The sequence below is a fragment of the Adiantum capillus-veneris genome, chromosome 13, assembly GCF_014529385.1.
Source record: "Adiantum capillus-veneris isolate H3 chromosome 13, ASM1452938v2, whole genome shotgun sequence".
Lineage (NCBI taxonomy): Eukaryota > Viridiplantae > Streptophyta > Polypodiopsida > Polypodiales > Pteridaceae > Adiantum > Adiantum capillus-veneris.
This window is the reverse complement of record NC_140943.1, coordinates 72,965,739-72,991,430: the sequence shown is the minus strand read 5'-3', so window position 1 is coordinate 72,991,430 and position 25,692 is coordinate 72,965,739. Positions and strand designations below refer to the sequence as shown.

General features: G+C 40.7%; 1 protein-coding gene across 2 annotated transcripts; it reads right to left on the bottom strand.

Moving 5' to 3' along the window:
* Positions 1–21,891: 21,891 nt before the first annotated feature.
* On the bottom strand, positions 21,892–24,955 carry LOC147444245 (protein NUCLEAR FUSION DEFECTIVE 4-like). Of its 2 annotated transcripts, none has more exons than XM_086526932.1 (3): positions 24,553–24,682; positions 22,948–24,079; positions 21,892–22,554 (listed from the first exon to the last, which is right to left on the bottom strand). In XM_086526932.1, exons 2-3 carry the CDS (start codon positions 24,075–24,077, stop codon positions 22,056–22,058), a joined length of 1,629 nt encoding a protein of 542 aa, XP_086383058.1. In that variant the 5' UTR covers positions 24,078–24,079; positions 24,553–24,682; the 3' UTR covers positions 21,892–22,055. The 2 variants fall into 2 exon arrangements, with proteins under 2 accessions (XP_086383058.1, XP_086383059.1); XM_086526933.1 differs by having other exon boundaries at positions 21,893–22,554; positions 22,948–24,029; positions 24,553–24,955.
* Positions 24,956–25,692: the final 737 nt, after the last annotated feature.

Genomic DNA, 25,692 nt, shown 5'->3' with positions numbered 1-25,692 from the left:
CGACTCGGGTCATGATTGGCTTCTTACCCTGTTGGTTTGCTTGAATATCCTTCCTTGATTTTCTGGATGTTTTAGAAATTTTTGGATTTTTGTTTGAAGGATATCTGCCAGTGATTTTTTCCTTGACATAATCATTTGCATCTATCTGCATTAAGAATTGTGTTCTATTGGAAACTGGTGGCATAGGTCGTGTTTTCACGTTTCTGGTGTCTCTTTTTTGTCTATACCATTTTTGTCTTCTTGATTTCTGGTTGGGAAAGTCAAAAACCTTTTCCTTCCCTCCTTTCAAGAGTAGCTTAGCTCTCATATGTTCATCTAACTCATCTGTTGCATCGTAGTAGAGGTCTGAAAAGATTTGTTGAGCTTTCATTAAGTCCTTGGGTTTCTCATCTTCGTCTTCAATGTTGAGGATTGAAATCATTTGGATGGGAATTATGTCGTAACCATCCTCATTGCAAAATTGAGTAGGCATAGACGTATTCACACATACATCCATTGTCGCTAAAATTTGAGTCCACTCAAATGGCTCAAACAAATGCTCTGGAAAGGGTTCAGGTACATAGGCTTTGTCTGTGCAATCCCTTTCTAGAATACATTATTCTCATTTTAAACTTCCGTTTTTTGAAGCTCCACACATCCAAATAGGAGTGTCTTTGTTTAACCTCGAGGGAAGCTTTGTTTCAGTCGAAGAGACTCAATCAAACTCTTGTATGGGTGTTTTCAAGACATCTCTATAAGTGTGATATTTTAGATTTACCCTTGTTATAGATCCCACTTGCTTCAAGTACAGGTAATTTTTTTTCCAATCTTGGATAAGCTGTACTTGTCGCATGAAAGGTCTTCCCAATGTGATTTCATAATTGAGTTTTTTCCCAAAGTCTACTATGGAAAAAATGTGTTGATATTCAATCCCACAGGAATTAACTATCGCTTTTTCAAGTAGCCCAAATGGTCTCTCAATGTGCTCGTCAACCAATTACAATTTCATTCAAGTTTGTCTAATGGCTGGTTGTCCCCAGGATTCCCATACTGCTTTTGTGGCTATGGCTATGCGTGCTTTACTATCCAGTATTGCCATGGTTTCAATATCATTATTTTTCACATTGGAATAGATTGAATCTCTTTGTTGTCCATTTCATCTTTCAAATTTCCCAAATTTTTTGATACATTTTTCAAATTTTCCATTTTTTTGAGATTAGCTGGTCTGAGTTTTAACAGTTCTCCCAAGGTAAGAGTGCATTGGATGGGTGTAGACATGATTGAATAAATGTTGTCTACTTCTAGGGTCTGTTCAGCTCTTTTTACTTGAGTGGTCTTACTTGAGTGGTCTTACACACTATGGATTCATCTTCGTTATCTCCCAAGTAAGAGGGTAATGTTTTCAAGGTCAATGGTTTCGACATTCCTGAAGCTTCATATCCACAATCCCCGTACAAGGATTGTGCATCCATATTCATATGAGAGGGTAGGTTATCCAACCAGACTTCCTCTATAGGAGTTGACTTTAGAGTTAGGCTCCCATCATTGATCTCTCTAACTTTTTCCCATAAGTGTCCTGGCCAGTCTTCCTCTACGAATGGTATTTCGTCTAAGGCATCTTCGCTGTCCAGCACTATAAGTTCTGGTTCTTTTGTTTCAAGATGGGGTTATGCCACCACATCGGGTTTTTCTTTAGTGTCTCTTACCACAAGCTCCTCAGGTTTTGCGATACTTTCAAGCTTGGGTTTTTGTTTTTCCAGTATTTCTTGCATGATTCTTACCAAATTTTGATAAGCTTTAAGCTTAGCTGCTTCCATGTCTGGAGAAGGATAGTTTTTCCATTTGTTTTCCATATTTTGTCCTGCTTTAAGTCCTGCTTGGTAGACTTCCAAGGCCGCGTTAATCGGCTCAAAAATTTTATCAACCAGAATGGATTCTCCTGATTTCACGATTGTTTCCTTGATTTCACTTCCATTTTCTTTCAACTTTTCTTGGAATAGATTTTTTGCTTTCTCCTCGATTTCAACCTATTGTTTTTGTTTTCTCATCTCATATCTTTTGCTTTTGCTTCTTTTAATTCTTTGAGAGGAAACTTTTGTATTTTTTGAATCATCAGAGGAGTTGTGTTTCTTTTTCTTGGCCTGGGCTCTAGTGATTTCCTTGATTGGAACAATCAGCTCACTCTCTGATGAGCTACTAGGTATCACTTGGACTACGTTTACTATTGTTTTACCTTTGTTTAAAGGATTTTTAGGAAAATCTTCTGGAAAGTGTCCTCCTTTTTTGCAACATTGTATGCAATAGGCTTTAACTGGCTTGAGGTTTTTGTCAGGCTCTAGACATTCATTTTTCCAATGATCATCGGCACCACAGTTGTGACAGTTTTCCATTCTTGGCTTAATCATGGGTCTCACCATAGGAGGTTTGACACCTTGATTAGCTACATAATACAGTGGTGCGAGCTCTGGTGGAGCATATTTCTTCCATTGGTGGTGGATGTGAATTATACCAATCTCCTTCTACCATTACTGTAGATGGGCTAGGCTTTGCATAGGGTGTAACAAGCACTAATTCTTGTTCATCTATAACTCCCTTTGAATGCATGTACTTTACAGGCGTTGCATTATGTCTTGGGATAAGGAGGTTGTTGACCCCAACACAGGTTGAGATCTTTCCATACCCATTGGTGGTCTTTGAGCTTGGGCTATATTAGGCTGATATGTGTACATGGGTTGTCCTTGTGGCCTCATAGGCACGTACTAAACATTCCCATCATAATTTGGTGGTAGTAGCACTCGTTGGTCTCATGGTTGGTCCATTTACCCTCAATTGCACACCATTTTTGTGGCCTAATAGGTTGTCCCTATTGAGGTATCCCTTGTCCTGGTCTCCTCATAGGTGATTTTTGCATGTTGTTCATCATATCATTTATCCTTTTAAGCATGTCTTCTATGGCTGAGAGTGGTGCTACAGCAGTCGTTCCCACTTGTGCTGGTTTAGTGGATGCTGTTTTCTAGCTTTGGTTATCCTTAGGGATATCTTCTTCGTTGAAAATATCACAATCGTCTCCTAAGTCAATCGCATCCGTCACACACTCTTCTAGGGTTGTGTAGTTCTTGCTATATAGTATAGCACGAAGTTCTTTGTTTAGCAGTCCCTCTAGGAACAATGATACTAGTCGTTCTTCTGCATGTATCTCTAGACTTGGGCATCTGGAAATGTATCGTTTCATTCGAGTTGCACAATTCCTAACAGACTCACCATGTTTCTGTTTAAAGATGTAGATTTGAGCTACCGTATTATGTTTGATCCCATTTTTGAAACAAGCAGCTACAAATCCTTGAGCTAATGTGTTCAAGTCCATGATTGACCTTGGTGAATGTTTTGGAACTATGTCAATGCTTTTCCTTGTAATGTCATTCCAAACCCCTCGAATTGAGTATGGAAATCAAATATACGTTCTGCTCTTAGCACTTGCTTAAAGCTTGCTAAGTGGTCGTACGGATCCCCTGATCCACTGTATTTTCTAACCCATTTTTGAAAATCAGCTGGTCTGACACGTCTGTTTGGTTCAACTCCCGGTCTCCTGGCAGTTGGTCTTGTTCTGAGTCCTTCAAACCAGTCTGTTGGAAATAGTGACTCATGTAGCCCTTGACTGGCCTTAGTGTCACCCGATTTTCTACGCGATAAGGTGGTTTCTAGTTTCCTAACGTTACTCTCAGATGATCTCTCACGGTGTTCATCTCTTGGAATTGTTTCTGGTCCTTGTCCTAATATTCAATCCCTTATGGAATACCCTTTGTATTTGGTTTTCTCTACCTCCTCAAGAGTCATCATAACATGGTTGTTGTTATAACAATCCCTAAACATGTAGGTTGGTAGGTGTGTTGATCCTTTATCTTTGATCTTGAAGATATAAATGATCTTCATGGCCGTTAGTTGTTTTGGTTTGGCATGTGAAGTCCATAGAAGTTACTTTATGTTTCTATCTTTCCAACAATAGACTCCAATCCTAGGATTATTCGTACTAAGCCGTTTTAGAGTCTTCAAATCTACTTGATCGTATCACTCGAATTCTAAAGTTGGTGGTCCTTCTTTCGCTAACATATCTAGGATTATGGTGTTTACTTCTAACCCCCATTTGTCTACCACATCAGGGTTTTCAACTTGTACATACTGAGTTCCGTTTCTATCTATGTACATTTTTTCTTGTTTGTTTGCCCTAATCTCTTCTTCGAACTCAATACCATGGACATCAATGCGAATAGCATACTCCTCATTAGGGTCCAAGTAAACCTGGGCTCCATGGCAGTTAGTCTTGTAGAAAGAGAGTATATACTTATAGCGCATTGTCGTTCCTGTTTCCAAGTGAGTCGAGTAAGAAGACATTTCAGATGTTGAATCTGAAAAAGTGGCTGAGACTTCTTCAAGAATTGTGTGCAAGGAATTGCCTTGATTCACGTTGTCTTCGGTGGATACTCTATTGGAGGTTTCTCCAAGTATGCCCTGATTTCCTAGTACACGACCAGATCTAAGGTTCATATAGACTTATGAAGCCCTGGTTAGAGTACTTACCTTTGGATTGACCCGTCGTCAATTTCCACGTGATTCGATTGCAATTTTCTGTCAAGCCATTGATTGCTCGTCTGCAACCTGATTCCTATACAAATTTGATCAAGTTAGCTATTCTTCTATAAAGACCGTAGAGTTTTTTGCTAACTCTCGTGATGGGTCTATGTGTATCACTTCAAATGGAGCTATGGGAGTCAAAAATTGACTTTCAGATTCGACTTTAGCAAAAAATCAAAGGATTAATCTGCAACCTGCAAATTGAGCGAACATGCACCAATTTGGATCTGATTGAACCCTAAATTTCCCGGTGGCTTTGTATTATGCTAGTCTAATACTGTACAAGTTCAAAAGTCAAAAGTGGTGGCTCAAACTAGCAGTAGTAAATAATCACGATTATTTACTTTTGCTAGTTTTTTGCACTTTTTGGATTGGTTTGGCAAGTATACAACTTTTTAAAGTCCCTGGACAAGTTTCAACAAGTTTGGACTATTTTTGGTCAAATTTATCAACTGTTTTGTGTCCGAAGACTCTGATTTCAAGAATTTGACTTAAGTCTCACTTTTGTGATCCAAATTCCACCAAAATTGATTTGTGAGGTCTACTTGATATGCTTGACCTTGTGGTATACTCAAATGTGCAAAATCATCAAGTTTTGAAGTAGATGTAAATAATCGCGATTATTTACTCCAACTAAAGTTTTGCAACTTTTTTCCCCCAACTTTGACACAGATCTGTTAAGCACCTCAGTTAAGGTCACTAGCCAAGTTTTATCAAGTTTGGACAATTTTTGGTCAAATGGTCATCAATTTTCTGTCCGCAGACTATCTTTGCAAATTTGGTCAAAATTTTCAATCCAATGATCCAAATCTTACCAATTTGGTTTGTGGGCTTATTACAACATCGAAAAACTAGTGGTATGCCAACTTGGTAAAAAAAGTTGAAAATGGGACAGATGTAAATAATCGCGATTATTTACTTTTGACATCTTTTTGCATCTTTTTGGTCCACTGAGCATATACACATGTTTATCACATCAATATAAGCCTATGAATCAATTTTCAACAATTTTGGACAAATTTTTCCCCAATTTACACTCAAGATTCAAAAAGTCAGTACAAACTTTAGTTTTTACTCAGTTTTTTTCCAGTTTGGTGATCCAAATCTTTTGGGCCTTTACAAAAGTTGTTTGTACACATGTAATGAGTCAATGGTATGAACCTTGGTCAAATCTGAGCTATAAATTAATAATCGCGATTATTAACTTTAGGCTTGAGATGAACACTTTCTTGCAATTTTTTCAAAGACATTCTTTACATGAGCTATTTTAAACCTATGAATCAAGTCAAAACTTAATTTGGCCTAAAATGTCAAGAAAAAGTAAATAATTTGAGTTTTGGCCAACTCTTGAAATTTTTACCTCGAAGTGTCCTTGAGCTTACCAACTGGTTTAGACAACTTTTAAGCTTACTCTCCAATCGGATTGAGTGGTTTTGAGTCTTTTCGTGCTATTTCTAGCCGTAGACCTGAAATTATGCAACTTCCAATAACAACTCACACTCGATTCTTTGAGAGAGAGCAATGTTCTGAAATCCACCTCGGATCCTACTTACCCTACTCCTAGATTCTCATGCAATGGGGTTGTGGAAAGTGTCTACAAACACTCGTTTTCTTGTCTTTTATAGTTTTCCGAGCACCGATCTTAAGACTTGTCTCGTCTACTAATCATCCTCAAAATCCTAATCTATTTCTACAATCCTACAATCCTAAAGGCACTCAGCAAGTACAATTACTTCCAAGCTGCCTCTACACAACAAAAAACGACAATCTTAAGCTATGCGGTTTCTAAAAGAAAGTTTTGAACTCTAGGCGATCTTAGAGGAAGTTAAAGGATAACTTGTCATAATAATCAATATCTAATTCTCCTAAATTATTTTCTCATATTAAACTGATCATTTAATGTGGGGAAGTGCTAGGGGAGAAAAAGCTAGAATATTGGTTAAGCTAGCAGACCGGCCACAGTAGGGATCCAAAGGAGGGAAAATAGGGATCCAAAGGGGGGGGCATCTGCAAAAGAGCCATGTGCAACAATGGACTAAAAAGACCCTAAGGTTCAACCCATTAAGACTTCCAAAATGCTAAGGTTCCAAAATTCAAAGGTTGTGTCCAAAGGGTTAAAGCTTAGGGGGAATTGGATGCTTTGTGTGCTCTCCAAAGTCAACACATATCCCTACATGGGAGGGGGCGAGCCCTTCTTCTAGGGGATGAGAGATGCCCACAAGGTGTGCCCAGTTTCTATTGGATGACCCTTGAAGTGGACCAATGAGAATTAAGCTAGACTAAATCTAGTTTAATTAATTTAAAAACATTTAATAAAAGAAACCAATGAGAATTAAGTCTCCTAGAAGACTATTGGGCAGTCTCACAAGGGGTCCAATGAGCATTCAGGAGCCCAATGGCTTGCCTGATTCCTATTGGCCAGGAGGCAAAGGGGTCCAATGAGATTTTAATTGAATTATTAATTAACCTAAAGCTCTCACAAAAGGGGAAAGGGGGACACATGTCAAAAGGCTATCACTTATGCTGCTTAATGGTGATAGGCTAACCCTGGGGAGGTCCAATGGGATGAGAGCAAGAGAAAATAGCAAGGGGGCTCGCCCAAGAGAGAGAGGGGGCTGATTTTTGCAAGGCATTATCACACACACACTCACACAAGCTCATGTGTGAAGAAAGAGAAGACTATCTCTTCCCAAGCTTTAATGGAGAACTCATCACCTACTCCAAGATTGTGAGATAGAAGCCTACATCAACACTCTCTTGGCATGTGGATGCAAATCCAACCAAGAGCCAAGCTTCAATGCATGCTCATCTCCTCACCAAGCTAATTACTAAGCTAAGCTATGCTAATATGAGTGATTATGTGAGGAGATGTACATCTTTCTCGTAAGATACTCCTTCTTCCTCTCAATCTACTCTCATAACCTGCTAGCTCTCACCATCTTCGAAGGTGTGTGAGGTCTTGGGTCTGAGAACGGGGATAATTCAAGTTGTGTTTGCTAAGTGTTTTGCTTAGTGCATGAAGCTTTCATCTTCATTGCACTAGCTAGTCTTGAAGGAACACAAAGAATTGTATTGTACAATGTCTCTCTTGATGGGACAAACCATAATACAAAGCCTTTTGGAGGGGGGACCGGCTCCATGCAAATCCGGTCCTCAACTGTTGTCATTAGCTTAATTTCTCTCTCTTTTGAAAGTATTGTCGATGCTATCTAATTAGGTGTTATGCTTTTTGTTGCTCTCTCCACCCAAGCACTCTTGTAATTCTCATTAGGAATCTATTCTAATGAAATGCCCACTATGTTCATGCTCATTTCCGCTACACACAAGTTATTAGGCCATTAAATGTTACATTGGTATCAGAGCTCAAGGTTTCTCTTTTCTTGCTGAAGAAGGGAGGTGCTTTGATTTTAATGTTGAGAGTAGAATTAATGTTGATAACTTTGATTTTGCTCATGAGCAAGCTACTAATGATGCTTCAATGCTTGTTAACTATCTTGTTTCTAGGCTTCAACAAGCCATGGGCAATCCATCTCTCCAAAGTGAAGTGCAACGGCAGCTCCGTGCTCACGGGATTCTCCAAGCTCAGCACCATGACGAGAGAACACCTAGGAAGCCTCCTTGTGAGACTACCAAAAGAGGTCTCTCTCCGATTCGGGAAGAAGAAGAGAATCCATACGAAGGGCTCAAGAATTTACTTCTTGACGATGCGTCTCCTTCCCAAAGGATAACTCAAGAGCCTCCACCGAAGGAACAAGAAAGAAGCGAGTCTCCCGCCACCTCGGCGGAGATGGCACCACGAAGACGGCGGGCTAAACGCTCTCCATCACCACCAAAGCGGAGAAGACCATCGTATTCTTCTCCTCACCACAATTCAAAGAGGGATGATAAAAAGCAAGAGAAAAAAAAGGCGAGAAAGAGGACACCCTCTTCTCCATCTTCTTCATCCTCTTCCTCTTATGAAAGTGATGGTGAAGACGACAAAGATCAAGACAAGAAAAAGGCGAGAAAGAGGTCACACTCTTCTCCACCTTCTTCAAATTATTCACCTTCTGAAGAAAGTGATGGTGCAACCTTTGAACCATCAAAAAGAAGAGGCCATAGGAAATCCTATGCCGCATGGAACAGGTCGTTCAAGCTGAAGAAATTCAAAGAGGGAGGGAAGAGCATCTCTTTCCTTACTTATGATGGCACCTTTGGTGCTACGGACAAAGTCTTGGCCTTTATCCAGCAATTCAATGCGGCGTTTGGAGATGAGGGCTTCACGGAGTCCTCTAAGCTACGCCATGTAGCTATGCACTTTTAAAAGTCCGCAAGACAATGGTGGTCTAGCCTACGAGCTAACGGTGAAGCTCCACGAACATGGAAAGCTTTAAGAGCTTCCATTATGAAGCAGTTTTTGGCCACCGATGCCAAAGACAAAGTACTCACCGAATGGCGAAGCTTAAAGCTCTCTCCCAATGAATCCATCCACAAATATGCAGATAAGTTTTGGGACCTACAACTCAAAGCCATTGTCTTTAAAAAGTTGGATTTTGGAGAGCAAAAGCAACAATTTTGTGCGGGCTTAACTGAAGAAATGGCGGAGTATGTCAACTCCCAAAGGTCACGTACCATATCAGCGGTAATACACCACACTACGGTGGCCTCTCGAATCAATTTCCAAACGGGGGCTAAAAGAAATAATAAGTCCCCAGAAAACAAGGGTTCCAATGAGCCTAAGGGGAAGGACAATGTCCAAAAGTCTCCTAAGGGCAACTCCAACAAAGCTAAAGATAAGGGAGTTCACAAAGGTAAGAATAAACTCTCTCCTGAAGAGCTTGAGCGTTATCGTAAGGATAACCGGTGTTTCAAGTGCGGCGAACAAGGGCATGCGTACCGCGCTTGTCCCCAAAAGAACAACTGCCAAGATCCTCCTAGAGCTTCCTTGGTTGAAATCCAAGAGGAGGAGACTCACCACAAAGGATCTCCTCTATGCCATGCTTGGGGAAAGGTAAGAGAACATGATGCTTTTATTCTCTTTGACCCTGGTTCTACTCACAATTTTATATCTATGGAGTTAGGCACCAAGCTAGGCATACAATCCTACGAGATGCGAGATGTCCTACCCGCAGATAGTGCCTTCAAGGGGCAAGAAGATTCAGTCACTCCCTTAATTGGGAAATTGAGGCTTCATGTCCAAGGCTATGTGGACAAAGAGGACTTCTTTATCTCTCCTCTCAAGCATGAGGATGTAATCCTAGGGGCACCATGGTTTGACCGCCTGGCTGCCGATGTTAAATTTCCTGAAAGGAGAATTTCCTTTAAGTTCAGGGAAAAAGACATGTATATAGACGCTAAGGAAATGGGTAACACTATCCCCATTGTACACACACCAGCTTTCAACAAATCAATAAAGAGCTCTATTTCCGTGCACATGATTTTTGTTAAAGATTCTCAAAATGAACCTAATGCTTTAACAAAAGAAAATAAAAGCAACCAAAAGGAATTAGAGTTATCCAATTTTCTCAAGGGATTTCACGATGTTTTTATTGACGACATCCCGTGTGAGCTACCTCCTAAACGAGATAATGATGACCATGCAATTGAACTTCTTCCAGGAAGTTCACCGCCTAACAAACCTCCTTATAGTGTTTCTCAAGCTCAACAAGAGGAGATTATGCGGCAAGTGCATGAGTTAGTTGAAAAGGGTATGGTTAGGCCAAGCTCATCTCCATGTTGCTCACCTGTGCTATTAGTGCAAAAGAAAGACGGCACATATCGTATGTGTGTCGACTATAGAACACTAAATAGGATCATTATCAAGAATAGGTTTCCCGTTCCACGGGTAGAAGACCTATTTGATAAGCTACAAGGATCGACCTACTTCAGTAGGATTGACCTAAAAAGTGGCTATCATCAAATAAGGATAGTTGATCAAGACATTGTAAAGACCGCATTTTGCACCACATTTGGTCTTTACGAATACATTGTCATGCCTTTTGGCTTGACCAATGCACCAGCCACATTCAACCGCTTGATGGAGAAGCTGTTAAGGCCTCATCGAACCTTCAGTGGAGTGTTATTTGATGATATTATCATCTACTCTAATTCATTGGAGGAAGACAAGCAACACCTCCAAGTAATATTTCAAGTTTTAAGAGAGAATAAACTTTATGTTAATCGAAAGAAAAGTGAATTTTTCTTGCAAGAGATTCAATATTTAGGTCATATTATCTCTCAAGATGGCATCCAAATGGATCCATCTAAGTTAGAGGTAATAAAAGGATGGCCTAAACCAAAGAATCTTCATGAACTAAGAAGCTTTATAGGTATGTGTGCATACTATAGACGCTTCATATAAAAGTTCTCACAAATTGCGGGACCATTACATGACCTAACAAAGAAAAGCGTTAGGTATACATGGTCTGCTAAGGAGAACAATGCTTTTGAAAAGCTTAAAGAAAAGCTTATCTCTCAACCTGTGCTTACACTACCGGATCTCTCAAAACCATTTGAGGTCCAATGTGATGCTTGTGGTGATTGCCTTGGAGCTATTTTGCTCCAAGAAGGGCATGCCATAGGCTATGAGAGTCGAAGGCTCGACCCTGTTGAGCAAGCTCTAGGCATATATGAAAAGGAACTCCTTGCAGTTCTACATGCCTTAGACTCATGGAAGCACTATTTATTGGGGACTCCTTTCATTCTGCGAATGGATCACCAAAGTCTTAAGTACTTCATGACTCAGACCAAGCTCTCCGACAAACAATGAGGTGGGCAAATTTCCTTTCGCAATTTCATTTTCATATTGCTCACATTGATGGCAAGCATAATCAAGTAGCTGATGCACTCTCAAGACGGCTGAGAGTGAATGCGATTTCCATAGCAACTCACAATGATCTATCTTCAATGATAGAGGAGTACGCTATTGATCCCGATTTTAGAGATGTGATTTCAGCCCTTGCCTTAGGGAAGAAAGAAGAACCATTTACCTTACAAGATGGTTATCTTCTCTATGGCAATAGACTATGTGTTACTAACTCACTACGTGAGAAAGTAATGTATGAATGTCATGCTCCACCTTATGCGGGGCATAGAGGGATTCGGTCTACCTTAAAGGGAATTGAAACATATTTCTATTGGCCTACCATGAAAGTGAACATACAAGAGTATGTTTCTAAATGTGTGGTATGCCAAAAGACAAAATTTGATAGAGGGAAGCAACTTGGATTGCTTCAAACCTTGCCAATCCCTAATTCACCATGGGAGAGCATATCCATGGATTTTATCTTTGGATTGCCTAAGTCTATCCATGGGAATACGAGAATATGGACGATAGTAGACAGGTTCAGTAAACAAGCTCATTTTATACCTGTCAAAAAGACTATCAAAGCCCATCAAATGGCAACCCTCTTCATTTCACAAATTTTCAAGTACCATGGCTTGCCAATGTCCATAGTGTCGGATAGAGATCCTAGAATGACCAGTAATTTCTGGAAGGGTCTCTTTGAGAATTTAGGGACAAGGCTAAACTTCTCTTCGGCCTATCATCCACAAACGGATGGCCAAAGTGAAATAGCTAACCTAACCATTCTCGATCTACTAAAAGCCTATGTAAGGAAGTAGATCAAAGATCCCAATGGGAGAAGTACTTACCCTTAGTGGAGTATGCTTACAATAACACTGTACATACTTCCACGGGAAAAGCACCTTTCGAGGTAATTGAGGGAAGATAAAAAAGTCCCTTGCTACTTAAGGTACATGGGAAGATCTTCGCTGCAGATGAGTATAGCCGAGACCTACAAGAATCTTTTCAAAAGATTAAGGATGCTATCTCTATCTCATAGCAAAGGCAAAAGGCTGCTGCTGACAAGCACAGAAGAGCCCAAGCCTGTAAAGAAAACGATTGGGTCTTGTTAAAGTTTCCCAAGGCTCGATTAAAGCACACGACGGGCAAGAATCCTATGGGCCACCAAAAGTACTATGCTAAATTAGCAAAAAGGTACTACGGTCCCTTTCAGATTCTTAGGCCAATCAATGAGATGGCCTATCAACTCAAGTTGCCCAATCATTGGCTCATACACAATGCTTTCCATGTGAGCCTATTAAAGCCTTACAAAGGAGAGCCACCTGAAGAAACACCTCAAGAACCAACTACTGAAGGCCCATCGGAGATCGAGGACCAAGAGGAGGTGCTGCAGCCCGAGTCCATTCTCCGACATGAAGACAAGGTATTAAGAGGCGGTAAGACTATCGGACGATATCTTATTAAGTTTAAGAATTATCCTTTTGAAGATGCTAGATGGATGTAAGGCATACAATTAAAGGATAACCTAAACCTTGTCAATGCTTACAATGCTTCCCAAGAGTAAGCAAATGTACAAAATGTTAAAAATGAACAAAGTTTTTTTGTCTTATAAGACTCTCTTTTTCTTTATTGTGCACAAAAATGAAGTAGTATGCATGCTTAGATCAAGTTTGCGGAGACGACGTCTCCCAAACACCAAGTAGAACTTGTCACTCTACTATGGAAGATTGATAGGACTAATGTGCAGACATGCTTGTGGCAACCTCAGGCTCTCAAGCGCCAAAGGGACTAGTCATCCATTGTGGAATGATGTCGTAGGGTAACATAGGGATCCTCTACCCGCTAAGAAAAGGACTCATGAATATGCTTTATCTTCTCTACACCATAGTCGAGGACAACTATGATTTCAAGAGAGAGGTAATGTCATAATAATCAATATCTAATTCTCCTAAATGATTTTCTCATATTAAACTGATCATTTAATGTGGGGAAGTGCCAGGGGCAAAAAAGCTAGAATATTGGTTAAGCTAGCAGACCGGCCACAGTAGGGATCCAAAGGAGGGAAAATAGGGATCCAAAGGGGGTTCCATCTGCAAAAGAGCCATGTGCAACAATGGGCTAAAAAGACCCTAAGGTTCAGCCCATTAAGACTTCCAAAATGCTAAGGTTCCAAAATTCAAAGGTTGTGTCCAAAGGGTTAAAGCTTAGGGGGAATTGGATGCTTTGTGTGCTCTCCAAAGTCAACACATATCCCTACATGGGAGGGGGCAAGCCCTTCTTCTAGGGGATGAGAGAGAAAGCCACACACACACACACAGGCTCCCTTTACACCAAGGGAATGAGGGACACATGTTAGCTCCCTAGGCCAGATGCCCACAAGGTGTGCCCAGTTTCTATTGGATGACCCTTGAAGTGGACCAATGAGAATTAAGCTAGAGTAAATCTAGTTTAATTAATTTAAAAACATTTAATAAAAGAAACCAATGAGAATTAAGTCTCCTAGAAGACTATTGGGCAGTCTCACAAGGGGTCCAATGAGCATTCAGGAGCCCAATGGCTTGCCTGATTTCTATTGGCCAGGAGGCAAAGGGGTCCAATGAGAGTTTAATTGAATTATTAATTAACCTAAAGATCTCACAAAAGGGTAAAGGGGGACACATGTCAAAAGGATATCACTTATGCTGCTTAATGGTGATAGGCTAACCCTGGGGAGGTCCAATGGGATGAGAGCAAGAGCAAATAGCAAGGGGGCTCGCCCAAGAGAGAGAGGGGGCTGATTTTTGCAAGGCATTATCACACACACACACACTCACACAAGCTCATGTGTGAAGAAAGAGAAGACTATCTCTTCCCAAGCTTTAATGGAGAACTCATCACCTACTCCAAGCTTGTGAGATAGAAGCCTACATCAACACTCTCTTGGCATGTGGATGCAAATCCAACCAAGAGCCAAGCTTCAATGCATGCTCATCTCCTCACCAAGCTAATTACTAAGCTAAGCTATGCTAATATGAGTGATTATGTGAGGAGATGTACATCTTTCTCGTAAGATACTCCTTCTTCCTCTCAATCTACTCTCATACCCTACTAGCTCTCACCATCTTTGAAGGTGTGTGAGGTCTTGGGTCTGAGAACGGGGATAATTCAAGTTGTGTTTGCTAAGTGTTTTGCTTAGTGCATGAAGCTTTCATCTTCATTACACTAGCTAGTCTTGAAGGAACACAAAGAATTGTATTGTACAATGTCTCTCTTGATGGGACAAACCATAATACAAAGCCTTTTGGATGGGGGACCGGATCCATGCAAATCCGGTCCTCAACTGTTGTCATTAGCTTAATTTCTCTCTCTTTTGAAAGTATTGTCAATGCTATCTAACTAGGTGTTATGCTTTTTGTTGCTCTCTCCACCCAAGCACTCTTGTAATTCTCATTAGGAATCTATTTTAATGAAATGCCCACTATGTTCATGCTCATTTCCGCTACACACAAGGTATTAGGCCATTAAATGTTACATAACTTCACAAGACGCTCATGTTTTTCTCTAGTTTAGGTCTCTTCGATCCCGGCAACGGCGCCAAATGTGGGACGTTTTGAACTCTAGGCGATCCTAGCGGAAGTTAAAGGATAACTTCACAAGACGCTCGTGTTTTTCTCTAGTTTAGGTCCCATTGATCCCCGACAACGGTGCCAAATGTGGGACGCATGTCTAACCTTACCATCCTATCTTATTGTAGTATTAGCGAGAACCACGATGAAATTGTCAATCCATGGGACGAAGTTGACTCAACTAGTGCATAGAGGCTACAAGAGGTTGTCAATCTCTCGAAAAACAACTAACAACTCGCATCTAACTCAAGTTACACTCAAGTGATTGAAATCACCAAAAGCCAATCGCTCATCGGCAAACAAATCACATCCGTGACAGCATGACATGACATACAAACGTAAAGAAACTTCTAGGACATGTTTATAAGACCTAAGCACACTTACGGTCTCAAACCCCACTTTAGGTCAAGTTCCAAAATCGCGATTATTAACAACATTGGATTTTTGACTTAGTCGTTTTCGACCTAGAATGCATCTAAATGCTTAGCAATGATGTCCCAATACTTCGCCTATGCTTAGTTTTAGATTTGGAGGTGTAAATTCCTAGTTATGATGAAATAAGGCCGTGGGTCGGCGACGCCAAAAGCTACGAAATACTGTGAACTGCTTACGTCAATGCGTAGAGCTCTTACCTGCGGAGGGTTTTTCCTACACATACCTAATTACATTGGACTTGTTTTCCTATGGAATCTAAGGCTAAAGTGAGTGGCTTTGACATCATAAGGGTGATACTTGTCTACCAGGTGGGAATTACCACAAATCACCTCCACACACTTCCACTAGACCACTACGCTGGCATACATCCTTGCATGGCGGGTATTGATTGAGAGCTATATCAAAGAAGGAGACCCTACCACCTCTCCCACATCCCCCCATACTCCCCACCACCCCACTCTGCATGAGCAAACCACTCCCGCCTACTTTTTCAAAAATGGAAAAGCTACAGATCTATATGAAGGTTGCAGTGTGGGATATTGAGAACTTGAGTTTGCAAAACTTTTTGATTGGACCATACTTCCCTAACCAGCTCAATATGGATCTCCCAATCAGGTATGGTCCTTCATCATAGGAATACTTCCTCTTGCCTTAAGCTATGGTGGACATCAATAACAAGTGTCCTTCATTAATGACACTTGCCTACCACTTCTAACTCTCTTTCTGTTTGTTGCCTGTGATGGTGGCAGGTAACATTTGGAGGACTTACCATATCTTGCATGCAAGTGGTTTAATGGGAGTTTTTCTTCCTTGATTGTACATTGCCCAAGTTATACATGATGAATATACATTTTTTGGACTATTTCTACCTATGGATGATTGTCTTTTTTATGCTCTAATGGTTGAATTCATCCTACACACACACACACACACACACACACACACACACACACACACACACACACACACACACACACACACACACACACACACACACACACACACACACACACACACACACACACACATCTACCAGCCACCTATAGCACTATATAAACCAACCATCTTTCCATGAAGGTTGACATCCTATATTGAAGGATAATCAACCCCTTGTATTCCTACCTACTAGCTCTCAATGTATATATCGCCATCCAAGATCTACTTTGAGTGCGCATGGGTGGATGACGCCATCACTTTGTAATCTAAATTTTGCTTTTCCACTAATCTACTTTGCATCATATCTCTCTCTACTCTCCTTGCTACGAGATCCTATTTCTTCTACCAGGTGGCACATCCGCAGCCCAAAGCGTAATGACTTCATGAAATCTTCAATGAACGACCATGTTATCCTGTCATAGATTGTATCAAGATCCAACTGTAGTAGGATACACTCTTGCCTAGTTGGTGAAAGCAACATATTTAATGCCTACAATTGCTACCAAAATGTTGTCATATTTTGACCTTCCCTTGATGAATCCATGATGGCGGGGAGTGAGGACTTTGTCAAGGAGGGGGGAGAGTCTGAGGGTTAAAATTTTGGCAAAAATTTTATAGGCTACTGACATCATTATGGGGTGCCAATGCTTTAGCTGGGAGTAGCGAACTTGTTTGGGGATAGGCTTGATGAGGCCTATTTTCAACCAGGACTTGGTTAGCCATTCTTGTGATAGGAGATTTTAGATCATCGTAAATTCCTTAAAGCACTCATTAGTCATCCCATCCCAACCACAAGACCTCTCTTTACCCAAATCTTGTAGCGCAAGAGAGAATTCATCCTTAGTGAAGGCCTTCTCTAGTAGGTTGACTTCAGAGAGGGATATCGTTCTTTTGGCGCTCACCAATAGAGTAGATTAGGGTCCGTTATCGTAGAGAAGCATGGAACCCTTGTATAATCACTATTAATTCATTACCCAATTGGTTGGTTCAACATCTCTCTCTCTCTCTCTCTCTCTCTCTCTCTCTCTCTCTCTCTCTCTCTCTCTCATTTATTCTCCCCATTTCTCTATGCTTCCACATAGTCAACTTTGACAAGGTATCAGAGCCTAGTGCTCGTTTATCTTGGGAGGAGATTGTCCTCAACGTTTTGAGAGTTGAATTATTTTGAAGTAGCCCTTGACATAGGCATTTTGGAACACCATGCTCAAGGGAATCCTTGGTGGAGAGTTTCTTTGGACAAGGTTCTACGAGCATACAAAGGTCTTTGAGTGATGGTCCATGGGGGATCTTTGCTTTGAAAATATTCCTCTTTCAACGACTATAAAAATTGACATGTCAAACCCGACCATGGATAGTGAGTGGGCTTGCGCCCAATTAGCAGCCTCTGCATATTTGAAGTTATCAAGTAATTCGGAGGTTACAAAGCCAAAGGAAAATGCATGAGCTTTCAAAAGGAGAGAGTCAAAGGCCAACTTGACCAGGGAATCAAAGATAGGGATAGCAGTGAAAAAGATCTGACTCTAGAAATCAGCATGACACGCGTGGTGGGGGCTATGGTGGCCACTTCACCAGATTTTTAGTCAGGTGGTCTTTGCCACAACTAGCTTCAGCTAGGTTGAGGCTTGTCAACGGCAAAGAGGGGCAAATAGTGCTCCCTACAAATGATTCGGACCCAATTTTTTGGGTTTCAAGCTATTGGTGTTTGAATCGATGGGTCGAAGGTCAAGGCACATGCATCTGGCAAGGAACTATACAATACACTATGGATAAGTGCACAAATTCATTGTTGTTGACTGGTTTATGGACATGATGTGTTTCAAAGTTCATTGTCTAGGATTGTTTAAATGTGATGTGTTCATAGTTCACAAAATGGGGATTCTTGGATGTAGTGTGGTCTACAATTCACTTTTCTTTTTGAGGCAAGTAGTGCTCAAGATGGCATTCGTCTAAGGTAAAAATTTTGTGGTAGCATAACCAAGGTGTGCTCAATTTGAGGCTCCATGGTAGCTTCTTCATCGACTTGGACTTCCTACATATATCCACTTGAGTTGTAGAGAGGGTGTTGATATAACATCTCAAGTGAATGGACCAATTTGGTCCCAATATTTGTTTTGTCTTTAGATATTTGTTTTTACTTATTTTTCAAAGTCTTGTGTAGGGAAATTTACTGAAGGGGGTACTTAAGGCCCCCCAAACTAGTATATAAGCAACACCAAGCCCCCATTGTATAATTATTAATACATTGCCGAGTTGGTTGGGTCGGTACTCTCTCTCTCTCTCTCTCTCTCTCAGATTCTCCCCATTGCTCTACGCTTCCGCATCGTGGACTTTGACAACTTTTGCCATGAAAGAAGTAAGAGATCCAATTGATATTCTTGATCGTCCTCTTAATGTGGAGATACATCTAGCATGGTATCAACAAGCAAAGGAAATAAGGAGCTACATACATGACCTTATCTATGCAATCAATGTGTTACCTTGGAATCGGTGTCCATTGCTAATTCAACATATAATTTGAAAACAAGAAAATATAATCTTGATGTTGATGATATATTTTCATTGAATATATGAAGGATAGTTTGCTTTGCGCCAATAATTTAGTCTAAGATGTATTTAGATGTATACAAATAAACATTAAAAAACAAACCAACTATTTAGAGGAATTTGTCTTCATTTCTTTTACAATGAAATATTTTGAATGAGAAGCTTAATTTGAGTCCATGGCTTCTTGCAATCTAATACAAGCTTTGGAAGGCTTTAAAGATCCATTGCACTTTTTTCAAGATTTGGTGATGTTTTTATTGATGTAAATGCCATTATTCTAATCAATGTATAAAGAATTCAAAATAGAGATCAAATGCAAGATTTTGTCTCGTGACTTTACAATGTGTGGCATAAACCGTAAGTTCTTCTATATTTTGCACACATTATGTCTTTGACATTTAGATAGTCGAATATGTGAAGAAATTTTGAAAATTTCATTGTGATGATGTATTTGACCTTATACATGTACCCAAATGGAGTATTTACTTCATATAATTTCAATTGGGCTCATAGTTTGTGGCCATAAAGTGATTTGGGCAAGGTTTGAGGTCCATTAAGCTTATATCTCTAGCATGTAAGACACCCTTGATTATGGTGTGACATTGCTTAACATATGCAATCATAGAACACAATGAAAATATTTCGAGGGGCAGAGCAACGTCTTATGATCATGAGTTTGTTGTACTTATGCAATTTTAAGAACGATGGTGTCTTTATCAAAACCATTTCTTAGCATATTGCCTGATTATGCTATCAAACATATACCAATTAACACGAGAATACACAACTCGTAGGCATTCAACTCCTCTCGTATCATTTACAAACTTGTTGAGTTTTATTTTTTATCTTTGGTTTCAAAAAAATTGCTACTAGAAACAGAGCGTGAGTTCTTTATATAACAAGAAGGAATAAGCAATAGAACACCCTACTAGCAATGCATGACGACTCACGAAGCCAAAGGCAAATGCATGAGCTTTCAAAAGGACAGAGGCAAAGGCCAACTTGACGAGGGCAGCAAAGACATGGATAGCAGTGATAAAGATCTAACTCTGGAAATTGGCATGACACATGTGGTGGGGGCCATAGTGGCCACATCGCCAGATTTCTAGTTAGGTGGTCTTTGCCGCAATTTGCTTCAGCTAGGTAGACGCTTGTGGAGTTCAAGGCACATGCATCTGAAAACGAACTATACAAAAAAACACTATGGATAAGTGCACAAATTCATTGTTGTCGGCCGGTTTATGAACATGATGTGTTTCAAAGTTCATTGTCTAGGATTGTTTAATGCGATGTATTCATAGTTCACGAATGGGGTTATTGGACGTTGTGTGGTCTACAATTCAATTTTCTTTGAGGCAAGCAGTGCTCAAGATGGCATTCTTCTAAGGTAAAAATTAGGTGGTAGCATAACCGAGGTATGGCAATTTGTTTTACTTATTTGTCAAATTTACTAGAATGGGGTACTTAAGGCCCCCCAAACTAATATATAAGCAACACCAAGCCCCAACTGTATAATTACTGATTCATTGCCGAGTTGGTTCGTTCTCTCTCTCTCTCTCTCTCTCTCTCTCTCTCTCTCTCTCTCTCTCTCTCTCTCATATATTGCTCTATGCTTTTGCATCGTGGACTTTGACAAGTTCTGCTATGAAAGAAGTAAGAGATCCAATTGATCTTCTGGATCGTCTTCTTAATGTGGAGATACATCTAGCATGGTATGAACAAGCAAAGCAAACAAGGAGCTACACACATGACCTTATCTATACAATCAATGTGTTACCTTGGAATCAGTGTCCATTGTTGATTTGAAAACAAGAAAATATAATCTTGATGTCAATGCTATATTTTCATCGACTATATAAAAGATAGTTTTCTTTGTGCCAATAATTTAGTCTAAGGTGTATTTAAATGTATACTAATAAACTTTAAAAAACAAACCAATTATTTAGAGGAATTAGACTCCATTCCTTTTTCAAAGAAATATTTTTCATGAGAAGCTTAATTTGAGTCCATGGCTTCTTGCAATCTAATACAAGCTTTGGAAGGCTTTAAAGATCCATTGCACTTTTTTCAAGATTTGGTAATGTTTTTATTGATGTCCAAGCCATTATTCTAACAAATGTATGAAGAATTCAAAATAGAGATCAAATGCAATATTGTCTTGACTTTATAATGTGTGGCATAATCTGTAAGTTCTTCAATATTTTGCACACAATATGTCTTTGACATTTAGATATTTGAATATGTGAACAATTTTTGAAAATTTCATTGTGACAATGTATATGGACCTTATACATGTACCCAAAAGGAGTATTTACTTCATAGAATTTCCCTAGGGTTCATAACCTATGGCCATAAAGTGATTTGGGCAAGGTTTGAGGTTCATTAAGCTTATATCTCTAGCATACATAACACCCTTGATTATGGTGTAACATTGCTTAACATATGCAATTATAGAACACATCGAAAATATACCAATGTCTTATGGTCATGAGTTCGCTGTACTTATGCAACTATAAGAACGATGGTGTCTTTATTAAAACCATTTCATAGCATATTGCCCGATTATGCTATCAAACATGTACCAATTAACATGAGAACTACTATCATTCCTCTCTTATCATTTACAAACTTGCTGAATTTTATTTTTGATCTTTGGTTTCAAAAATTTGCTACTAGAAACAAAGCGTGAATTCTTTATATAGCAAGAAGAAATAAGCAATAGAACACCCTACTAGCAATGCATGAAGCTAAAAAATTAAGGCATAAGCTATAGAATACCCTACTAGCACTGCATGAAGCTGATTTACAGAATGGCATCCTACATCTTACAAGAGTCTAAAAGCGTAGGAGCTATATTAAATGGCAAACCGTTAGAAAAACACAGCAATGTGGGTTACTGAGAGGCCAGAGTTTTGAATATGTCTTATGCTAACGAAGTAAAAAAGTGAGGAAAAAGGCTCCCTCCACATGAGAGGGGGTAATTTGTTATTAAAGTGGAGAGAAGTGACTTTGATAGAGGGAAGCTTTTGAGGTGCAATCAGTGGAGGGAGGGAGGGGTAAGAGTTACCCCTCCTCCATGTGGGCATGCCCTAAGCAATAGAACACTCTACTAGAAATGCATGAAGCTAAAGCTAAAGAAGTAATCAATTTTCTTGAATTGGAAACCTTTTTGAATTGTAAAGACTCAAATATACACTTCTTGTTCGCAGGGATAAGATGGTAGATAGAAAGATGCCAATGATGCAGACACCAACCATTACAAGAAAAGAGGCCCGAAACCATACAGCACCAGAACATGTCGACACTGTACTTACAAATATGCGGTGCGATACATCAAGAGTATGTTGTTGTTGTTTTGCAGCTTCTATATCATAAAGATAACCTGCAAGAAAACCAGAAAAGAAAAGAACGCCAGCTGGTGTGGCCATGGTGTAGAAATTGTAAAACATGCCAAAGCTTTTAATGCCGAAAAGTTCAGAAATCATGGGTGGAACTATTCCCCAATGAGAACCATATCCTGTACCCACCAACAAGGTGCCCACATATAAAGTGGCAGGCCACCCCATTGCAATAAAAAAAAGTCCCACTGCTAGCACGCCTTGTGCCACGCCGATTGCCCATGACCTTGGAAGTAAATACGTTCTGCAATAAATAGAGAATCATGAATGAAGTTATGGCAATAGATGTGCACAACTCATGAATGAGCATATTGCATGTGTCTGATGTGCATGCTCTGTGTGTGTGTGTGTGTGCGCACGCGCGCGCACGCGTGCGTGCTACTAAAGAACATAACTTGATGTTTGGTCTTGGCTTGAACAGCAGCATAGAGTATGATAAGCTAAGCAAGTCATTTCAATTATTAAGACACCATGTTTACAACTAGTTCCATGAGCTCACCATGAGTTGCTCACCTAAAGTGTACATTCATAAGAAGCTCTTGGACATTCACAAGAAGCTCCTCAACCACCATGAGAGAGAGAGAGAGAGAGAGAGAGAGAGAGAGAGAGAGAGAGAGAGAGAGAGAGAGAGAGAGACCTGACTAAGATTTCCGAGAAGTAGCCACCAAGCAGACGGCCGAGGAAATTGAAAATGCTGCTCATGGACACGAAAACACTTGGGTTGGCATACCCCTGAGATTGGCTGATCTGACCCATGTTATCTATAGCAGCCATACCAGTACCTGCCCCACAAATCAAAACAACAAAAAGCAGCCAGAAGTCAGCCATCACAAAGGCCTTCCTGAGTGTGATATCCTCTCCTTCATAAGGATCTTTCCTTGTCGTCACTGGCACAGCCCCTTCCGCTGCAGTTATTCTCATTATCCTCCTTACCTTCGACTGGCCCTCTTTCCTGTCTTCCTCAGATAGCTTATCGAGACCCTCCAAATCACTAGTTGCCTCCAAGCCCGTGAAGTTCCCATCTCTAGTCTGCGACTTAAATTCTCCGCTTCCCCAACCATCCAATTTTTTGCTTGCATAATAACCCATCGCTCCTTGGTCCTCATGGCTTGTGCTAGCTTCCACTCGCTCATTCGGTCGAGAATTTTCCCTGCCCTCTTTAACCTGCACGTTCAGCAATGGAGCTTTTATGCCTCCTTCCTCTTTATCAACCTGGTGCCCTCTCTCTGCATCTCGCATCCTCTTCCTCCTCTCCACAAACCATAACAGCATCGGGGTAACCAATGGTAATGCCACCATAGCCAACAGCAAAACCGTTATTGCCAAGCGCACATTGAAGCTTACCGTCATCACATCTTGCCATATTAAAACTGCCATCAAATAGGCAGCCATTACCATACTGTCTCCATAGATGAAGAAGAACCCAATCACGTCGTATTGCTTTCCTTCTTCCTTTGATTTAACTCGACGAATGAAGAACATTGTAAGCAAAGAGACTACAGTTGGACCCACTGCAATGATCAAGAGATATGCCGCTTGATCCGGTGCAAAGAAAGTGATGTAGATCTGCGCGAAAATCGCTGAGCACAGCCCATTGAAGCCCTTGAGCAAGCCTGAAACATGGCCCCTGCTCTTTGGGAAATTGGACACATTAGTCAATAGAGTCATAGTGTTCCAGTAGGTCTCACCATTGGTACCGATAAAGATAAGAAGACAGACCTTCATATACAAAAAAAAGGTGATCAGAGGCACCATGTAAGACATCATATCTGCAAAACATGGGATGAAACATTCAAGAACACATCTCAAATACACAACATATGAGCACAGCATCCAAGCATGCATACATTCATGCCACGATATGTTGCACATCATCCAAAGGTTTTCATCCCAAAAGATATCTCGAATACATGAATATATGAGCACACTATCCAAGCATGCATACATTCATGCCATGATGTCCGACATGTCGGGAATGATTTGAGAAGACATTTCACATACACACAAAGATGAGGACATCATCTGCTCATGCATATATTAAATGTCATAAAGACATGTAGAACATCATCCAAGCACAGCTAACTGATGTCACACAAACCCCTTGCCTAGACACATTCAGGCTATAGTTGATAAGCATTGATCTTTCTTGGAAAACCGTTCAAAAACAGGTACAATTTCAATCAATCATAGTGACAGACCTAGACATAGAAAAGGAAAGCAGAGAATGAATATAGACACTTACCGCCCACAAAGGGAGCGCAGCCGAATGCCTAGTGACAATGAGCCAAAGCCAGCCATAGCCAACCAAGTTGTGAACAGTGCCTACGATGATGAGGCACCACGTAGGAAGGACGCCGCTAAGGGCGCCGGCCATCAGACCGATGTTCGCGCCGAGGTCTTTTGCAATCCCGAGGATGGTAATTTGCTGTTGGCTGTAGCCAAGTGTGCTTTTCACCAATGGGGAGTAACCACCGAATGCATATCCAATGCCTGCGCATGTCTGGAGCCAAAGTGATGCGACCAACACAAGCCAGCGGCTTTGCCATAATGTGGCGAAGGAGCATGGGCGCTGGAGGGGGAGACAATGGTGGGGAGCTAAGCTAGTACTGGCGTGTCTGTGCAGAAGAAGAGAGGGCGGGGCAACGTGGTGAGCCTAAAATGGAGGAGAGAGAGGGCGACCACTACGACTGGCCCACCGGAGCTCATTTTTGGAACTTGGAAAACCGAAGGGACGTACTGAACTACTGGCTGAACTTGAAATTGAAAGCAAAGCCATAAAGTGGTGGTCACTCGAGGCTCAGTTATCAGTAACTCAAGCAAATAACTGAGCTGCAATGTGGTCACGCGTATCCTATTGAGCCAACTCAGTATTACCAAGTATAGCTTTTTGTAACTGTGCCTATTTTGGCATAGTTTTTTTTAAAAAAACCATCAGGGCGTGGGGGAAGAAAGTAGGGAGAAACTATACACATATCATGTATTTACAACTGTACATTGGAGAGCTCGACTCCTATCCTTCGCGCTCTCGCCATTACTTTTGTAGATGGCCTTCGTGCTTCAAAAGCTTGCTAAGGGTTGAGGCCGCCCCTCTGACAATCATTCAAGGCCATGTTTCACTTTTCGCACAACAAATGAAATGTCACCACCTAAGGATGGGGCACCCTTGCCCGCCCCAGTGTGACACCCGTCTTAATGTTAGGATTTGAAGAGAAACCCAAAATGTATAATGGCACTGGGCAGGCATGTGCCCTTCGTCGACATCCAAGGGCAAAATTTAAAATTGTCCTTCCACTAAAAGAGAAAAATTTGCACCCGCCCACATCAAATTTTTGCGCTTCTACATCAAGACACGTCGAATAGATCCTTTAGGTCTCTTGGAATG